The sequence below is a fragment of the Lissotriton helveticus genome, chromosome 1_1 (assembly GCF_964261635.1).
Source record: "Lissotriton helveticus chromosome 1_1, aLisHel1.1, whole genome shotgun sequence".
Classification (NCBI taxonomy): Eukaryota; Metazoa; Chordata; class Amphibia; order Caudata; family Salamandridae; genus Lissotriton; species Lissotriton helveticus.
Genome location: NC_136057.1, coordinates 463,861,699 through 463,878,122, shown reverse-complemented (window position 1 = coordinate 463,878,122; position 16,424 = coordinate 463,861,699). Strand labels below are relative to the sequence as shown.

The following is a 16,424-nucleotide window of genomic DNA, read 5'->3' as shown; positions in this document are numbered from 1 at the left end:
CTAAAAAAGAGTTGATAGCCACTATGATGTCGGTGACTGTCTTTTTGTAGGTAAGACATTTGTGGTTGAGGCGCCACAGACGAGGGGGCAGGTGGACCTAGGAAAGATGCACCTAAGTATGATGGAAGAATGGTCAGAGAGGGTGTCCGCCCCTGTCCCCATTACCGAAGTAGTGGTGTGTGGGGACGTTAGGAGAAGGTCGATTCTGGCATAGGTCTGATAGGCAGCAGAAAAGAAGGTGCAATCCTTCACAGTCAAGTGCCGGTATCTCCACACATCCACTAGTACTATGTCTGCTAACCACTCTCTGCATGTTGAGGTAAGAGCACTGGTTCGTCCCACCCTCCGAGTGGATCTATCCAGCTGGGCGTCAAGCATGATTTTAAAATCGCTTCCTACAATTAAATATGTGGCTCAGGGCGCTAGGTGGCGCACGACCAAGATGGCCGTGCACCTGTGAGGCTCTTGCTGCTTGGTGGCATGATCCTTCAATTATCTGGATTTTTCGCGCATTAACCTCGTCACAACTGCCTGGTTCTCACTCCTATGCCTATCTCGGATTGAAATATTAGTGACCGCGGACACTTCTAGGCGGTCCCGGAGGCGGGTGATGTCGTGAGCGGAGACTGACGTGGAGCGCGTCTGGAGGTCGGCTCGGCTGCTGCCGCTACACGAGCCCCGGGGAGTCCACGTGATGTATGGGCCTCGGTGGGACTCGAGCTGATATCCGCGACCTCCTGGACCTCTCATGTGTAGCCAGATTGCCGCACGCCCTGCAACTCTTATCCTCCTTCACCTAAGCGGGTGTGGTAAAAGGCGGTAAATACCGTCAGAGATAAAGAAAAATCCCCTTGGATGCCGCAATCAGGGCGGATTCGGTGGAGTGTTTTGGACTGTGCTGACCCGCTAATGCCCGTTCTCCAATGGAGCCCTTCTTGCACAGTTAATGGGGAACTCTCGCATCTTGCTGTCTTGCACCCTAACTAGACCTCCTCGCTTGACTGCTGCTGAATAATCGATTTGGCGCCAGCCCGTCTCCCCAGAAAACCCCCCCACTGCTTTTGTGGCCTGCTGCGCTGTAGTAAACATGCGGCATGGCACTGCTTTGAATGGGGGCCTGCCGCTCCTGTTTACCTCATACTACTTGAGAGAGACTGCACAGCCGCGCACCCTCCAGCTTCTCCCCACTATGTTGAGTTGTGTGCGGAAAGAGACAACACTTGCTGACGGAGCCTAACCAAGAGAGGCGAGATTTGACTCACAGCACCCCGCCAACATACAGGCTGTCTTACATCCAGCTCGCACTGTGAATAGGGAGCCACCAGCCTCCATGCTGGCCCATACTTATCCTCACATCCTTTGCCAGCGGTTGCTCCTGCCTCACTTTCAAGGACATCTACTGTACGCCTGATACAACGTAGTGAACACACGGTGGGTTGCTCCTGCCTCACTTTCAAGGACATCTACAGTACGCCTGATACAACGTAGTGAACACACGGTGTTATGTGGTACATGCTGCCGCCGTTTGCCCAATTCCACTAGGTGTCACCGTGCTCTCTCCATACGCTTTCATTGTTGCGCACTCAATTTAGCTGACCCGTGCGCTGCTGTTGCAGCCCCGTTCCGTTCCTCTTCTGGGTGCATGAAGACCTACAATCGTCACACTCTCTATATGAAGGTGCAATAAACTACTCCTCTCTTCCTGGGCATTGTTGAGGCTTATGAAGGGTCTACCACTTGTGACATGTACTAGGCGTTTGGATATTCGCTAGCTTACTTGCCTCTCATTCTGGGAAGAGAGCTGGTGGTGAAGCCACCCTGACACCTTTCGATTTCACCCTTGACAACGGTACGATGTCAGGGCTCCCACCTCCTTGGTTACTGTACCTACAGCACAGTGTATTCCCTTTATCATGGATAAGGCAGATGATTGCCAGTCCAAACTCCTTTTTGAAACCAAGAAGGCCACGCGCTCCAGTTCGGAGGAACAGGAACAACCCAAAGAAGAACTAGCGCAGGCACCGCCGACCACCCAAGATGATGAAGTCAAAAGCTTACTGTTGGCCATGCAACAGAGCCTTACAGACATCTCCAGCAAAATGGACTCCATGAATAGCCGCATGGGTTTTATAGTCCAAAAGGTGGACAAACATAACGGACAAATCAAGGAGGCGGAAAGGCGCATCTCAGACAATGTAGGCGCTAGGGCCCAGATATAATAACAAATGGCAAAAATGGACAGGCTTCTCAAAGTTATTGCTGCCAAAATTGAGGATTTAGAGGCTTGCAGCCATCACATAAACATCTGCGTCATTGGGATACCGGAGAGCACCAACACTGGGCGTATGGAGGACTTTATTGAGCGCCTGCTGCGAGACACTTTTGGCACATAGGACTTCGCCTCTCAATCGATAGTGAAGAGGGCGCACAGATCATTGGGCCCAAGACCCCCCATGCAGCACCCCGCGCCCGATTATAGCCCTTCTTCTTAACTACAGAGACCGCGATATAGCGCTCAAAATGGCCAGGGAAAAAGGACCCTTCATTATGAAGGCACCAAATTCCCCATTTTTCCTGATTTCACTACTGCAGTTCAGCAGGCGAGGCGCAAATTCTTACCGGCCAAACAAAAAGTTTGGAAGGCGCAAATTGAATACGCGCTTATGTACCCGGCACGCTTGCGAGTTACATATCAGAGCAAACAGCATTTCTTTATTAACCCACAACAGGTTGATGATTTTCTCAAAAATGTCAAGAAACATTCGCCGCAGCGTGAATCCAGGGAGCGCCCTTTCAGATCTACATCTCCTACCATTGACTGACTCTAAAGGTAAAAAATGACAGCACTAGAGACAAGCCATTATACCCTGTCTCCCCATGTACTGCATCTTGAGCTTGTGGTGCCTGAGCGGCGGCAGAATGCTACATACTCCTCCCAATGAGAGAAATATGCCAAGTCTCCGAGGCGATTTGTTTGTGTTGATGATAAGAGACAGATAAGTGATACATGCAATGAATATGTTCTCATTGGTGGGCGGCGGGCACAATATCCCTCATGTATAAAGTTTGGATTATGCCAGGCACCCCCATTCCTCCCTCTATCCCCTGCCAATGGGAGGCTGCCTTGTCAGCTCTGGGAGAAGGGAGAATCTTGTTGCCTGCTAGCGACCTCCACACGTGTGTTCCCACTTACTGTTTTCTTCTTTAGGGGTACTTAATTTGGACTGCAATGTCTAAGGTTATTTGGGAGGAAAAATGCCAGTATGATTGGGGTCCTGTTTTGGGGGGAGGGGAGGGACTGGAATTGTTATTTCAAATGTACGCCAATTTTACTTTCCAGCAGGTAGACATGCAAGTACTCCGAGAGATGCACTCACAGCTTTTCGTCCGATACACATCAGGATAACCACATACCGCTCTGCTATCACTCCGCATACTGAGGGGTTAAAGGTAAATCTTCTTACATGGAACATCAGGGGGTTGGGGATCCCCGTTAGTGTAGGCAAATCCTTACATATCTCGACTAACATCAAGTCCACATTGCTATGCTGCAGGAGACGCACTTAGACCCACATTGCACTCCTGGTTTCACCAATAAGTGGGCCACAGCCCAAGTCTTCTCATCATATTCTACGTATTCGAGGGGCACAGTGATTCTTCTAAAAAAGAACACTCCTTTCTTTCTGGGTGGGACGTATCATGATTCCTTGGGTAGGAGCTGCATGATTTGGGGAACACTAGGCACACAGTCGGACACGCTAGTGTGCTGTTATGGGCCGAATGTGGATAACCCGGACTACTTCACTACGCTATGGGGACAAATCCTTAAAGTAGGATCCACTCATATTATCTGCGGGGGGGGGGGGTGATTTCAATACTGCACTTTGCCCCACTGTTGACAGATCCAACCTGCTTTCATCCCGATGGCAGGGAGGTACACACACTACACAGCGGCGCACTCTACCTGGGCCCGGTTAGATTACTGGGTGGTCTCCCAAGGTGTTGTCCCGTGGATACATGCTGCTGAATACTTAGCCAGAACTTATTCAGATCATGCCCCGGCTCTTATGACGATTCTACCTCCTAACTCGATCGCTACTCCAAGGTGCGGGAGACTCATGCCAGAGGCTCTACTAGATTCTGCATTTAAGGCGGAACTTGGTGCAGAAATTGTTGACTTTTTTCAGAGAAATACAGGCTGCGTTACTCACATGCACATAGTCTGGGAGGCCTTCAAAGTGACGATTAGGGGGTCTTGTATAGCCAAGTGCTTCGGAGTCTTTCGAGATATCCGACGTAGTTTGCGGAAACTTGAAGATGAGCTGAAACAATTGGAAAGTAACCGTTGGTGAGACACCTCCGGGACTCCACGGGCAACATTTAGAGATAAACTCTATGAATTCAAGGATACTGCTGAGCGTGAAGCTAAATCCCGGGGAAAATACTTTATCGTAAGTTTGGGAAGGAAGGGAGACCGGGCAGAGCTTTAGCAATGGAAATTCGGCTGCCCCTTTTCTCAAATGACATCCTAGAAATTAATGACACAAGTGGTACACATCATAGAGGCAGTCTCGATATCCTTAACATTTTCACCAAGTTTTATGCTGATCTATATAGCACTCGTGGAGGCCAGCCCCCTGACCTCTCCGTATACCTGAAGGACATAACTCTGGGATGGCTGGGTGACGCCCAGAGAGAGTTCCTTACGGCACCTTTTGAAAATGATGAGATGCAAACTGCAATTATGCAGATGAAGTCTTGGAAGGCCCGAGCTCAGATGGCCTCCCCATTGGCTTCTATAAAACCTACATTGATCAACTGATTCCAGTACTAAAGCAGGTCTAGATAGAGGCCCAGGAGCTGGAGATTCTGCCCGGCTCAATGTGGGAGGCTCTCATCACTTCTCTCCTGAAACCTTGTAGACCTGTGAACATTTGTGACTCCGACCACCCTCTATCTCTCATTAAAAATGATGCGAAAATCCTCGTAAAAATACTGGCAAACAGGCCAAGCCTCTTGATGGAGAAACTAGTTCTTCGAGATCAGGCTGGATTTATTCCGGGCACGGCGACGTCATATAACCTCCGTGCCCTTTTCTCCATCCTACAAAACGTAGAGCCGCAGTTGGCACTAGTGGTGGTTGTTTTAGACGCCAAGAAGGCCTTTGATTCAGTGGAATAGGACTACCTATTTGTTATCCTTCAAAATATGGGGCTACCTAGAGGTTACCTGTCATGGATACGTCCCTTGTACACGACTCCGGTAGCAACGGTTTTAATTTATGGACACACTTCCTCACCCTTCTCTATCACCCAGGGTACCCTGCCGGGATGCCCGCTCTCTCTACTCCTTTTCGCGCTAGCAATTGAGCCCCTTGCGGCCAAAATCAGACAATACCATCAAGACAAGGCGCTACGCTGCTTCCTTCTCCCAATACTCATTTCTCTATATGCTGACAATGTCACCTTATACATTAGAGAACCACACCACAACCTCAACCAGCTGCTTCGGGAGTTTGTGACATTCGGGGGACTTTCTGGAATTGACATTAATTAGGAGAAATCTCAGATTTTTCCACTCACAACTTCGGTGACAGCTTTCACTCGTGACCTTCCCATAGAGTGGTGCGCTACTGAAGTGAAATACCTGGGGATACACATCACTGCCGACCGTGAAGAGCTGATGCGGCTCAACCATGGCAGAGCATTGGAGAACTTTACAAGCAGTATCACAAGATGGATTGCTCTTCCGCTTTCCATGGCAGGACGCACCGCTCTCATAAAAATGGTTGTCCTCCCCAAACTACTATATCTTTTCTTAAACATCTCGTATGACCCGGGCAGGCATTTTTTCTCCGCACTGCGCTCAGAACTGACCCATCTGACGGGGTGGCAAATAATCTTGGTTGTAGTGGGAAACACTTACCAGACCCTATACCTAGGGAAGGTTGGATGTCCCTAATCTGGAATTATATTATCTCTGCGCACAGGCACATTATGCCCACTACTTCTTCCACCCCCCTAGATACACACCTCACGTGGCAGCGGAACACTTGCTGGCGGACCCCGTTCTGTTGGAACGTGCCATTTTAACCACAGCCTCTCCCAGGGCGGCTGACCCGTCATCTGTCAACTGCACGGTGAAAGCATGGCAACACATTGCTAGACCACTACAAGCCCCCATGCTGTACTCACCTCTCCTTCCTCCTGTTTACCACCCCAAAATGCCGGTCTTGCAGGAAGGTGCCTGTAAAAAAAATAAAGCTAAGTATGACTTCACTTGCTGGGGAGACCTTTATTTAAATGTGAAATTCCATACACTGCAACAGTTATTTTCAAAACAACCACCCTCCCCGATGGATACTTTCCTATATGTCAGGGTGAGACAGTGTATCAAAGAGTACACACCCTCATACCCACAAGAACCCCAGGAAGTCTCCCCACTGCGCACAATACTATGGGCTGATACTGTCTCACATTTAGTGTCTACTCTGTATTACAGTTTATACACAAATTTAACCTTAACCCCTATTGCGGCTAGAGACTAGTGGGTTGTTGAGCTGGGACATAGTATCACGCACCAGCAATGTAGATATTGTTGTTCTCAGACAGAACAAGTTTTATCTAGCAGCCGCTTGCGCATCACGCACTACAAATTTCTGCACCGCTCCTACTATACCCCGGTTAAAATGCGCAGATCTAAACTACGAGTTGATGATAAATGTGACAGGTGTGGAGTGGAGGCGGCTGACTTTCTGCACCTTGCCTGGGATTGTAGCACTGTTCAAGTCTACTGGCGCCAAGTGATTACAGCATTGGAGCAGATGACTTCCCTGAAGCTCCAACCATATCCCAAGTTGACCCTACTACGGTACACGGAAAACCCTGTCACGACACATCGGGAATTTGTATCATTTTGTCTCTTGCTGGCTAAAAGGAGAATAGCATGCAGATGGGGTCGAGGTAGCGCACCCGAATTTAAGGAGTGGATAAATTACATGTTGTTCTGGCAGGAACAAACAGACACATACGCAGAACTCCTCCCCATCACTTCGCCCCCTCCAGATATCTGGGACCCCCTAAAGGTGTACCTCCTGGAACATCCTGTCGATGCCACAAGCACTACACATGTTACTGTCAGTTGAACAAAATATTTGGCTACTGTCCGTTTCTGCTTGATGTGTATATTTGGCAAAAAAATTATGTATTAAGCTTACTCAGATACGTTCCCTTATGTGAATTTGTTGCATACGAGCAATGTTAAGATGTGTCTATTGATGTTTCTGGTGTTCCAGATAATGTGATGCATTTACTTGTCACCTAAATATCATTACTAAGCATGTAACTACCTGTGTACTATATATGCTATGTTGGATATACGTTTCAGATAACTTAAATAAAAAACAATGATATCTGTGTCTGGGGTGGCAAGAACACGGGCTGTAGCATTCTTAATATAAGCTTTTTGGTGATCATTTGGAGCATAGAGGTTAGCCAGCGTCAAAGTGTGACCTTAGAGGTCGATTTGCAGTGAGAGAAGCCTACCAGGTAGTTCTGTATGGGGTTGTGTCACCCACCCTGGGAAATGTGTAGCTAGAAGAATCGCCACCCCCGTACTCTTTCCCTGCCTCGAAGAAAAGTATTGACAGTGAAATTATCGGGAACGAAGACATCTCCAGTAAGCCTTAAGGAGGTGAGTTTCTTGGATAAGGTAAATGTCACACTTAGCTAAGGAAGGAGAGAAGTGCCTGGCGTTTCGCTGAGGCATTGAGACCCCAAACGTTAACCATAGGTCACCATGTATCGAGGGCCATAAAAATCATGTGGAAGCCTGACAGCAAACATGTATCCCCCAGTGCTTCGTCTGCATGATGGTGCTCAGGATGTATGTGTATTGATATAGGATGCCAGGTGGGGGGCGGGAAGAACAGTAAACAAATTAGTTCCTCGCCTGGGAGCATGGTATACCAAAACCTGAGGGTCCAAGTCATTGGGGCAAACCGTGGCAGACATCCAATTCATTGTATCATGGGGGATCTGCCACCATAAGGCCACAACAGAGGAGTTATGTTATGTTATGTTATATATATTTGTAGCGCGTACGGCTACTCAACAGAGTGTCCCGGCGTGTGCAGTGGAAAAAAGAAACTAAAGCCAAGCAGTAACTAAAAAAGAAGGGTTTTTAACTTTTTCTTAAAGATCGTAGGATCCTGGATACCACGCAATGCCAGTGGCAGTGCGTTCCAGGCTAGGCCAGCTTTCCGACCAAAAGAGCTCCTGCCAAGCCTATGGCGGTTGAACCTAGGGGTCTGCATCAGTAATTGAGAGGAAGAACGCAACTGTCTCCCTGGGTTATAAAAGGCAAATCTCCTCTGTAGATAGGTCGGCCCTGAGCCATAGAGGGCTCTATGGACAATAGTCAGCATTTTACATTTTATTCGAGACTCTATGGCTTAGGCCGTCAGGGGGATGCTTCGAATCGTGCCACATCTGCCACACATCTCCGGCCATACAAGCCTACCCTCAAAAGTCTGTGTAGTCATTCAGTAAGTCTTTATTTCGACACAAGTCATAAAAGACAATACAATAAAACAACAAGTAATAAAAACAATATTTCATACTTAAAACATCCAAATGTCCTTGTAGTCTTGAAGTGCTGTGTGGCGTGATCCGCTGTTTCCTGCTGTCATCTAGAAAGGAGAGCGATGGAAAGCTGCAGGGGCCGCCCAGCGGCCCTCCCTTTGTCACACCGATCAGTGGCAGACACCGGGCTCAGGTGGGAGCACAACTACCTCACACCACCCGGCGCGTGACCCAGACTGTGGCCCCAAACCGGCGCTGACTCGGAGCCGACGAGTAGCTCAAGGGCCCCACCGCCTGGGTAGCAGTGACCAGGTGTCACCCAGTCCCCTCTTGAGACGGTAGACTTCGCACTTCATAAGCAAGCACGCACCAGGAGCCAAACAAACACAGCTCGCAGCAGGATCTCTGTTCAGAACTCCTTAGCAGCCGCCATCTTAGCCGCATGGCTGTCCTGCCAGCTCTCCTCATCAGGCTCCAGTGCCGGCTCTCTGGGCGGAGCAGGGTCAGGCCCTGTTCTAAACAAAGAGGGGCACCTCTTGGCAAGATTGTAGCCACTTTGAGGCCCTGGGGAACCCGGCAGCAGCCTCCTTGCAATGCTCGTGCGACAGAGCTCCAAGGTATAGGTCTCACACTGGTGCCATCTTGGACATGCCCCCATGATCCTTTTTTAGAGCACATCTGAACCCTCAAATATATTTTGGGTGTTTCACCGCAAGGTATCCTCCATCATGGACTTTCTTGTACCAGAAAGAAGTCCCAATCAGAATAATTTTGTCCATAATCCTTGCGCTTTCAAGTAAGTTCTTGTGAGAATGACCATGTCCCTTTGTTCTTCTAACACACAAAAGGTGATGGGAGGAATGCTTGCAAATATTCTGAACCACTAGCAATCGCTCTGGTTAACATTTGAACCCAGCTTTTCGACCAATTGTGATGCTAAACATAGAGGCTTAACTTCTACTGACCCTACTCCTCATCGAAGTAGCCCATCCTGAACTGCCTGGCAAGATCTCCCGCAGAAGGAAACACAAGCAACCCCAAAACTGTGACTGTCTTGTTATGCCTCATCCCAGGTCTATAGCTTGCGTCCTATGTCATAGCAAGGAAGAGCCCCACATCTGTGCTGGCTATTTAGGGCATTACATAAAACACACAAGGTGATGGGTTAACGTTTGCAAATAGTCATGTGTGTTTCCTGTGGTTCTTCTACCAATAGTTACCCCAAATGTAATACTGTTCTTGAGTCCGAACTATCCCTCTAGTACTGTCTGCTACTGTTTGCTTACTCTTATGTTGTCAATAGGAGCAACTCCAATGGGCCATTGAGATCAGTAGCTTAGAGATTTCTGAAGAGTAGGAGGTAGGTGAGAGTTCTAAGATCAAGTGGTGCTGGCAGATGCACTCCATAGTTAGCACTGCACTTTTCCTCCGCTGGGCTCCTAGCCAAGATGATGTTGCTGTCTTGGCAGGCTCCTGAAAGTTGTTCTTGTGTGATGCCCAGCTTTCATGAATACTGATTTAGAAATTGTGCATGATTTATGTTGATAATTAATGTGTGTTGGTTTGTCTTTTTAAGGTACTCGGGCTTAAACTTCCAAATCTTTTTGGACGTGCAGAGAAGCTAACTTTCCAGTTCTCCTATGGTACAAAAGAAACCTCCTACGGTCTTTCATTTTTCAAACCACAACCTGGAAACTTTGAAAGAAAGTAAGAAAGAACGCGTTATTGGATTTTCTTTTTTTATTTAGGTACATCAGAGTTTTGGAGGTTAGGCAGCTGTCCTTTATGTTTTTCGTATATTTTTGTAAATTCTGAAAGTAACAGTTCTAGATATTAAGCCAAAATAATTTCCAAATACTTGTGTTGTATATTTATGCATTTGAATTACTTTTTTCTTGAAGCTGTCTTGGGTAAATGGCACCTCGCCTGCCATGTTTATTTTTCTGGGATAATGCTGCCTGCCTCCACACAATGCATGGATTCAGAGAAGTAGCTAGCTGTAGGACCTGGTTTAAAGGGGTTATGGTTCTGAGTACTTGAATGACTTGCATTATGATATGTCGTTGGTGAAGGGGACAATGGAAGATAATCGGAAAGATAGTAGATGGAAAGCTTTTACTAAAGTGAGTGAAGACTCCAATGTGGTATTCTATCTATGTTCCTCAGATAGATGTATTTTTTTTCCTTGAAATTATTTGGGCTAAGTTTTTTTTCTGTGTGTATGGTCCCACTGGTGAGAAGACACACAATTGATGGACGGAATGAACATCAAATCGAAACATTCACCCCAGTCAAAAGATCTTGGTTAAATCCATCATTCTTTTGCTCACCATGCCACCCCAGTTTAGACCTGGCCATATGCAAATCAGTCTTGACCCTGTGCCTCATGGGAACAGTCCAGCCCGAACTGCCAAGCCAGGTCCTCCCTGGACCTAAAACAAGCATCCTAGGACCGGTTTCGGGGTTTCACCCCATATCAGCCAGAATAGCTTGACTCGAGTGGCATAGTGAGCCCGGGACCCACGTCTAGACATACCCGGCGCACTTAGGGCGAGGAAGCAAAAGACACACAATTGATGGACGGAATGCAGAACAAATCAAAACATTCACCCCTAGTTAAGAGATATGGGTTAAATCCATCATTCTTTTGCTTACCATGCCACCCCAGTTTAGAGCTGCCCATAGACAATTAGTCTTGACCCTGTGCCTAATGTGAACAGTCCAGCCTGACCAGCCGAGCAAGGTCCTCCCTGGACCGAAAACAAGCTTCCTAGGACCGGTTTCGGGGTTTTACCCCTCATCAGCCAGAATAGCTTGACTCCAGTGGAACAGTGAGCGCAGACGTGGGTCCCGTGCTCTTCATGCCACTAGAGTCAAGCTATCCTGCTGATGAGGGCTGAAAGCACTAAACCGGTCCTAGGATGCTTGTTTCCACTCCAGGGAGGGCTTGGCTTGGCAGTTCTGGCTGGACTGTTCCCATTGGGATACTGGGGTACCCTTATCAGTCCCTAGCATATGGTACACCACGTACCCAGGGCATAGGTACCCAAGAGGTCTCCCAGGGGCTGCAGCATGTATTATGCCACCCCTGAGAGACCATTCAAACTGACACCACAGGTCTGCTACAGCAGCCTGTGTAAAGTGGTGCATGCACCCATTACTTAGATATAGGTGCACAATATCTATTCTAAATCACTGCCCATATAAACCTATCAGTCACCCCTATGGCAGGCCTTATCAATACTGAAGGCAGGGTGCTGGGTTTTATGTGAGAGGGTGCTCATGCATGAGCAGAGCCCCTCTGCAGCCTTTTGAACCTATTTTCTGGGGTTGTTTGTGGTGCAGTCAACCTTATATATTTAAGTGCATTATAACCTCGCGGTAAATGCTAACTTTAAAACAGCTCCTTAGAAACATGTTGTGTTTGGTGTCAAACACCTTGGAATCATACCTCCACATCAGTAACTGGTGTGAGAAGTATGATTCCTCCCTTGTGAATCCACTACTGTGGGTCAACCGGCTACCCGGTACCAGCTTTCTTGACCTGGGCATCACAAAATGGATGCTGCCAGCCACAGTCACGCCTGCTGCTGAGCTGAGCTCGAGCAGGGGAGGCTGGACAATAGGTTTCCTGTCACAGGGAGGTGTGACTACCTCCCAGACAGGATTTAGTATATTGGGCTGGGTGGGTGCACTCTGAGAGTGCCTGACCGTCTGCACTGGGGGCACATTTGGTGTCCCAGTGCATAGTCCAGTTGAAACCGGTTGCAGGAGCCATTTGCTCCTGCTCTGGCACGAAACTGGACAAATGACATGGGTGCAACCACCCCTGTGTCCGGACCCTCCCATAGTTGGGTCCTCAAAGTTTGTCCCACCCCTTCCTTGGGTATAAAGTAGGAACCCTGACTACAGGTCTTTAGATTTTCCCTGGACTAAACTCTGCAAGCAGAAACCAAGTACTTTGACGATTTACACTACCCTGGATGACTGAAGAATCACTCTTGCAGTAAAGGAGTTACTCCCCTGCAAGGCAGGCACCTTTAAAGCATCTGACCGGTTTGCATCTCCCGAGCTCCTGAGGACTCCGAAGATTTCTGCAGCACAGGAGGTGGGTTCCTGAGCGTCCCGGAGGTCGATCTGCCCTCTCAGCAATTCTGAGACCAGTATCCCTCGTGGGGACTGGCAACCCGAACCCCTGTGCACCGTGTACTTTTGCAGCAGCATATGCTTTTTGGTGATCCCTGAGGCTGTGATTTGGGCTACGTGTAGTCCCAACCCCGAGTAGTAATTGCACAGAAGATTTCAGGCCTACACTCCACGAGTCTTCCGTGGGCTGGTATTTTGTGATTCAGCTCAAGGTCCCTTTGCGATCCCTGGTCTGTTGGCTTGTGGGTCCCTGTGAAGGTAACTTTGGTTTTTCTTGTGCTTCCCTGGTTGCCCCAGACGTGCCCGACTCCCCATAGCTTGGAGAGTCTCCTGGACCTTGCTGGTCTACACCGTGACTGGTTTCCTCTGCCCGCGTGGTTTGCATTTGCCACGGCTTGTTGGTGTTCAGTCCGGTCACTGACCCCTCAGCACTCGACATCCTTCGTGGGACAGCACACCTCCGGACTTTGGTCATCGTCAACATCTCCTGGTCCCCGTGGCTGCAGAGTCAAGCATCCCGTCATCTCACCTGAAGCACCCGACATCGGTGGGCATTCGTCTACTGATCCCCTGGTCACCCTGACGTGACCCAGATCCTGTCCCCTCTGTTTTCAGGTTCTTCTCACCTCGGATCCAGGCTTGGATTCCACCGGACACTTTTCATCTTCCCGGCAGCAGCACTTCTTTGAGTCACGCCATTGAAAATGACGGTTTCCAGCATCACTTGACACCAATGCACCCGGCTCCCCTGGGATAGGGAATATGGGTACTTCGGTGTTCACAAGGATGCTGGCCTTAGAACCTTCTATGTTTCAAAGGGTTTGCTTGAAGTCCTCTCCGAAGTATCCTTAAACTGTAATTTTCCAACCGCGACTTTCCCATAGTTGTACGGAGCTCGCGTCTGTGTTCTCACACTGCACCCGTACTCCGTGGGTCTCCTGTGTCACTACTTTGGGTGGTTCCTTGGTGTCCCAGCTATTCTACGTGCTCTAGGCACTGTGTCTAGTCAAGTCGTGGTTGTTATACCACTTTCTTAGTATATGGTTCGGTCTCCCCCTGGAGCCCACTGTGTATTGTGCTGTTTACTGTCGTATAGAGGTTAGTAGAGAGTGTTTAGTAATAAATACATATATTTTATATATCTACTGTGTGGTTCTCCTTTCATTTGGTTATTCAGGAGGTTCTAATCTGGTAAAAGAAGCTGCTCTACATTCCTTCGAGACTTGGCCTGAAGGCTGCTCTCCACAGCTACCACTAGGATAGCTTTCTTTAAAGGTTGTCTTTGACCTAATCATCAATAAGGGTCATTTGGACTTGTGCAAGGTGCCCACTTTAATTAGTGGACAGCATAATCCAGGCCAACTTCTCACACAGATAGCCCCACATAATCAGCAAACTTCGAATAATATCGACATACTGCGGCTCAGTGGCCCTATCAACATGGTTGAACTCTGCTGCTGCCTACAAATTCATAGAAACTATGGTGTGGGGGACTGTGGGGGTGGGAGTTATAGGTTGGGGATGGTAAGCACAAACCCCTCTATAGTTGAAAGTGAAGAACCAGGTTTTCAAGTACCCAGCGGCGTCAGGGACACGCCCAAAAGTCCTCTAGGTTCCCTTGCCTTGGTATACAGAGACACGGAATACTTCTAGGTGGCGTCAGAGATCAAATTTATTAGCTGCAGCTAGTAGCAGAAATCCCAGCAACACAACACGGTGTACAACTCAAGAAACTGCTCAATTTTACTAAGGCGAGACATCCCTATTTATACACAAAAAGGTACATTTAAAATGCACGCCCCTGCACCAAAATTCAACCAATAGAAAATACATGACATCACACAGCATCATACAGTAAAGCTAATTTTACAGTGTCCCAACCCACAAGTTAATATTTAGACATATCTAAATAATAATCTGGAAGGCCCGCACAAACCCTTAATTGAAAGCGTAACCCATGAAATGAAGAAATAGTCAAGAAAAGTAGTTTCAGATAATGTGCAGGATAACAGAGACGTAAAGAAACTTAAAAGTTAACAAATGTCTTGAATAGTGATTGGAAAAGCAAATAACGATCTTGCAGGGAAATTGGCTTGGCAGGGTCAATTCCAGGTTAAAGGCCAGCTTCTGAAATTAACTCCAGTGCACGAAGAAATCCTTGGTTAATGTGTATAATTCACAATAGGTCAGACGGCTTTGCTCACAAACTAACTTCTAAGGCCTACATAAAAAGTAACACCAGATGGCAGTCATGACACATGGCAAAAACATATGTTTCAGGAAGGAAAGTCTTAGGAAAAGATACCATTTAGATATTGTTTAAGATAAGATATGTGCAAGGAACACTAAAAGTTAACGAGGTCCTGAACAGTGATTGAAAAACTCAGACAACGATCAGCTAGTGAAACAGGTTTTGCAAAAGGTCAGTTTCAGGTGAAAAGGGTTACTCTCTCTGCAGTTTATTCAGAGTCAGAGAAACCCAAATTAATATATGCACGAACTCAGAAGGCAAAGCCACTTGTTTTGGACCTACTTTACTGGCCTACGTGAGGGCAAAACTATAATGCAGTCAGGTTTGAAAATTACAGAACCACAAAAGGTGGGATCACGCTACTCTGTTATGCAACTGCATCCCTGTTATGTGCCGATTGAAAAAATCGATAACAAAATCTTTAAAAATAAAATTATTCTGGTTCTGAGAGTTTGTATTCTGTAACGGTTTTTGCTAGGTAATCTCATATTATTCTATTCTGAATTTATATTGTTTTAAATTAGTTTTCGAATGGCTTCCAATGTTCAGCTTTTGCTTTTGTGTTGTGTGTATATTATTTGAATATATATCTTGTATTCCATGTTACTGGACCCTCTGTATTTTTGTTTATTTGTTCTTGTGCCACAACTGGTAACTACTTGTAAAGTGCTTTGTTTACCACTGAGTCTAGTCCATTTTATATAAAATAAATATTCTAAATACACTGTGATGCACACCTGCCTTAACATGCAAATTGGACAGTAACTTTTTATCACAAATACGTCTTATTAGTCAGTTTATTATTTGTCTTTATAAGAAAAAATAACCGTTTTGATTTTATTTCATATATGATTCTATGGTTTCTTTGCAGCTTTTCTTTAAACCTTTATAAGGTAACGGGTCAGTTTCCTTGGAGCTCACTGCGTGAGACTGACAAAGGAATATCAGCAGAAATTGGGGTGAGAAACTTTCTACATTTGTGATTTCTAGTCCTTCCCTTCAACACATAATCTGTATTCATGGTTGTCTCTTAGCTCGACCATCAAGTCGGCACCCTTGAAATGATAGAAACGCATGCATGAATCTTGCAACATAATGTGTACATATGCAGTGTATTTATACAGAGGGATCCAGGGGGTCTTGGATATTTGCCTGATAAGTCATGCTTACCCATTTTCTTTTCAGTTCCCAATTTGGAAGTCTAATCATATACTGAAGTGGGAAGGTGTTTGGCGGGAATTGGGCTGTCTTGCCAGGACTGCATCCTTTGCTATTCGGGAAGAAAGTGGACATTCGTTGAAGTCATCTTTGGCTGTAAGACGTCCATACCTTTCTTTTATATGAGCTGTGAAATAGTCATGTCATACTGTTCCACTGTATTCCACTTATAACTTGGAAAGCTTTGCCAAATTCTTACAACCCTGATATTGGGTAATTGGTCCTTG

The 16,424-nt window shown here is 47.0% G+C and overlaps 1 protein-coding gene across 1 annotated transcript in view; it reads left to right on the top strand.

Annotated features, from left to right (window-relative positions):
• The window catches only part of SAMM50 (SAMM50 sorting and assembly machinery component), a 209,943-nt gene that overhangs the window by 102,859 nt on the left and 90,660 nt on the right, over positions 1–16,424 (top strand). The window contains exons 6-8 of the mRNA XM_078673862.1: positions 10,159–10,289; positions 15,851–15,938; positions 16,165–16,293. Of these exons, the coding sequence (XP_078529988.1) occupies positions 10,159–10,289; positions 15,851–15,938; positions 16,165–16,293 (348 nt within the window). The remainder of the gene's footprint in view (positions 1–10,158; positions 10,290–15,850; positions 15,939–16,164; positions 16,294–16,424) is intronic.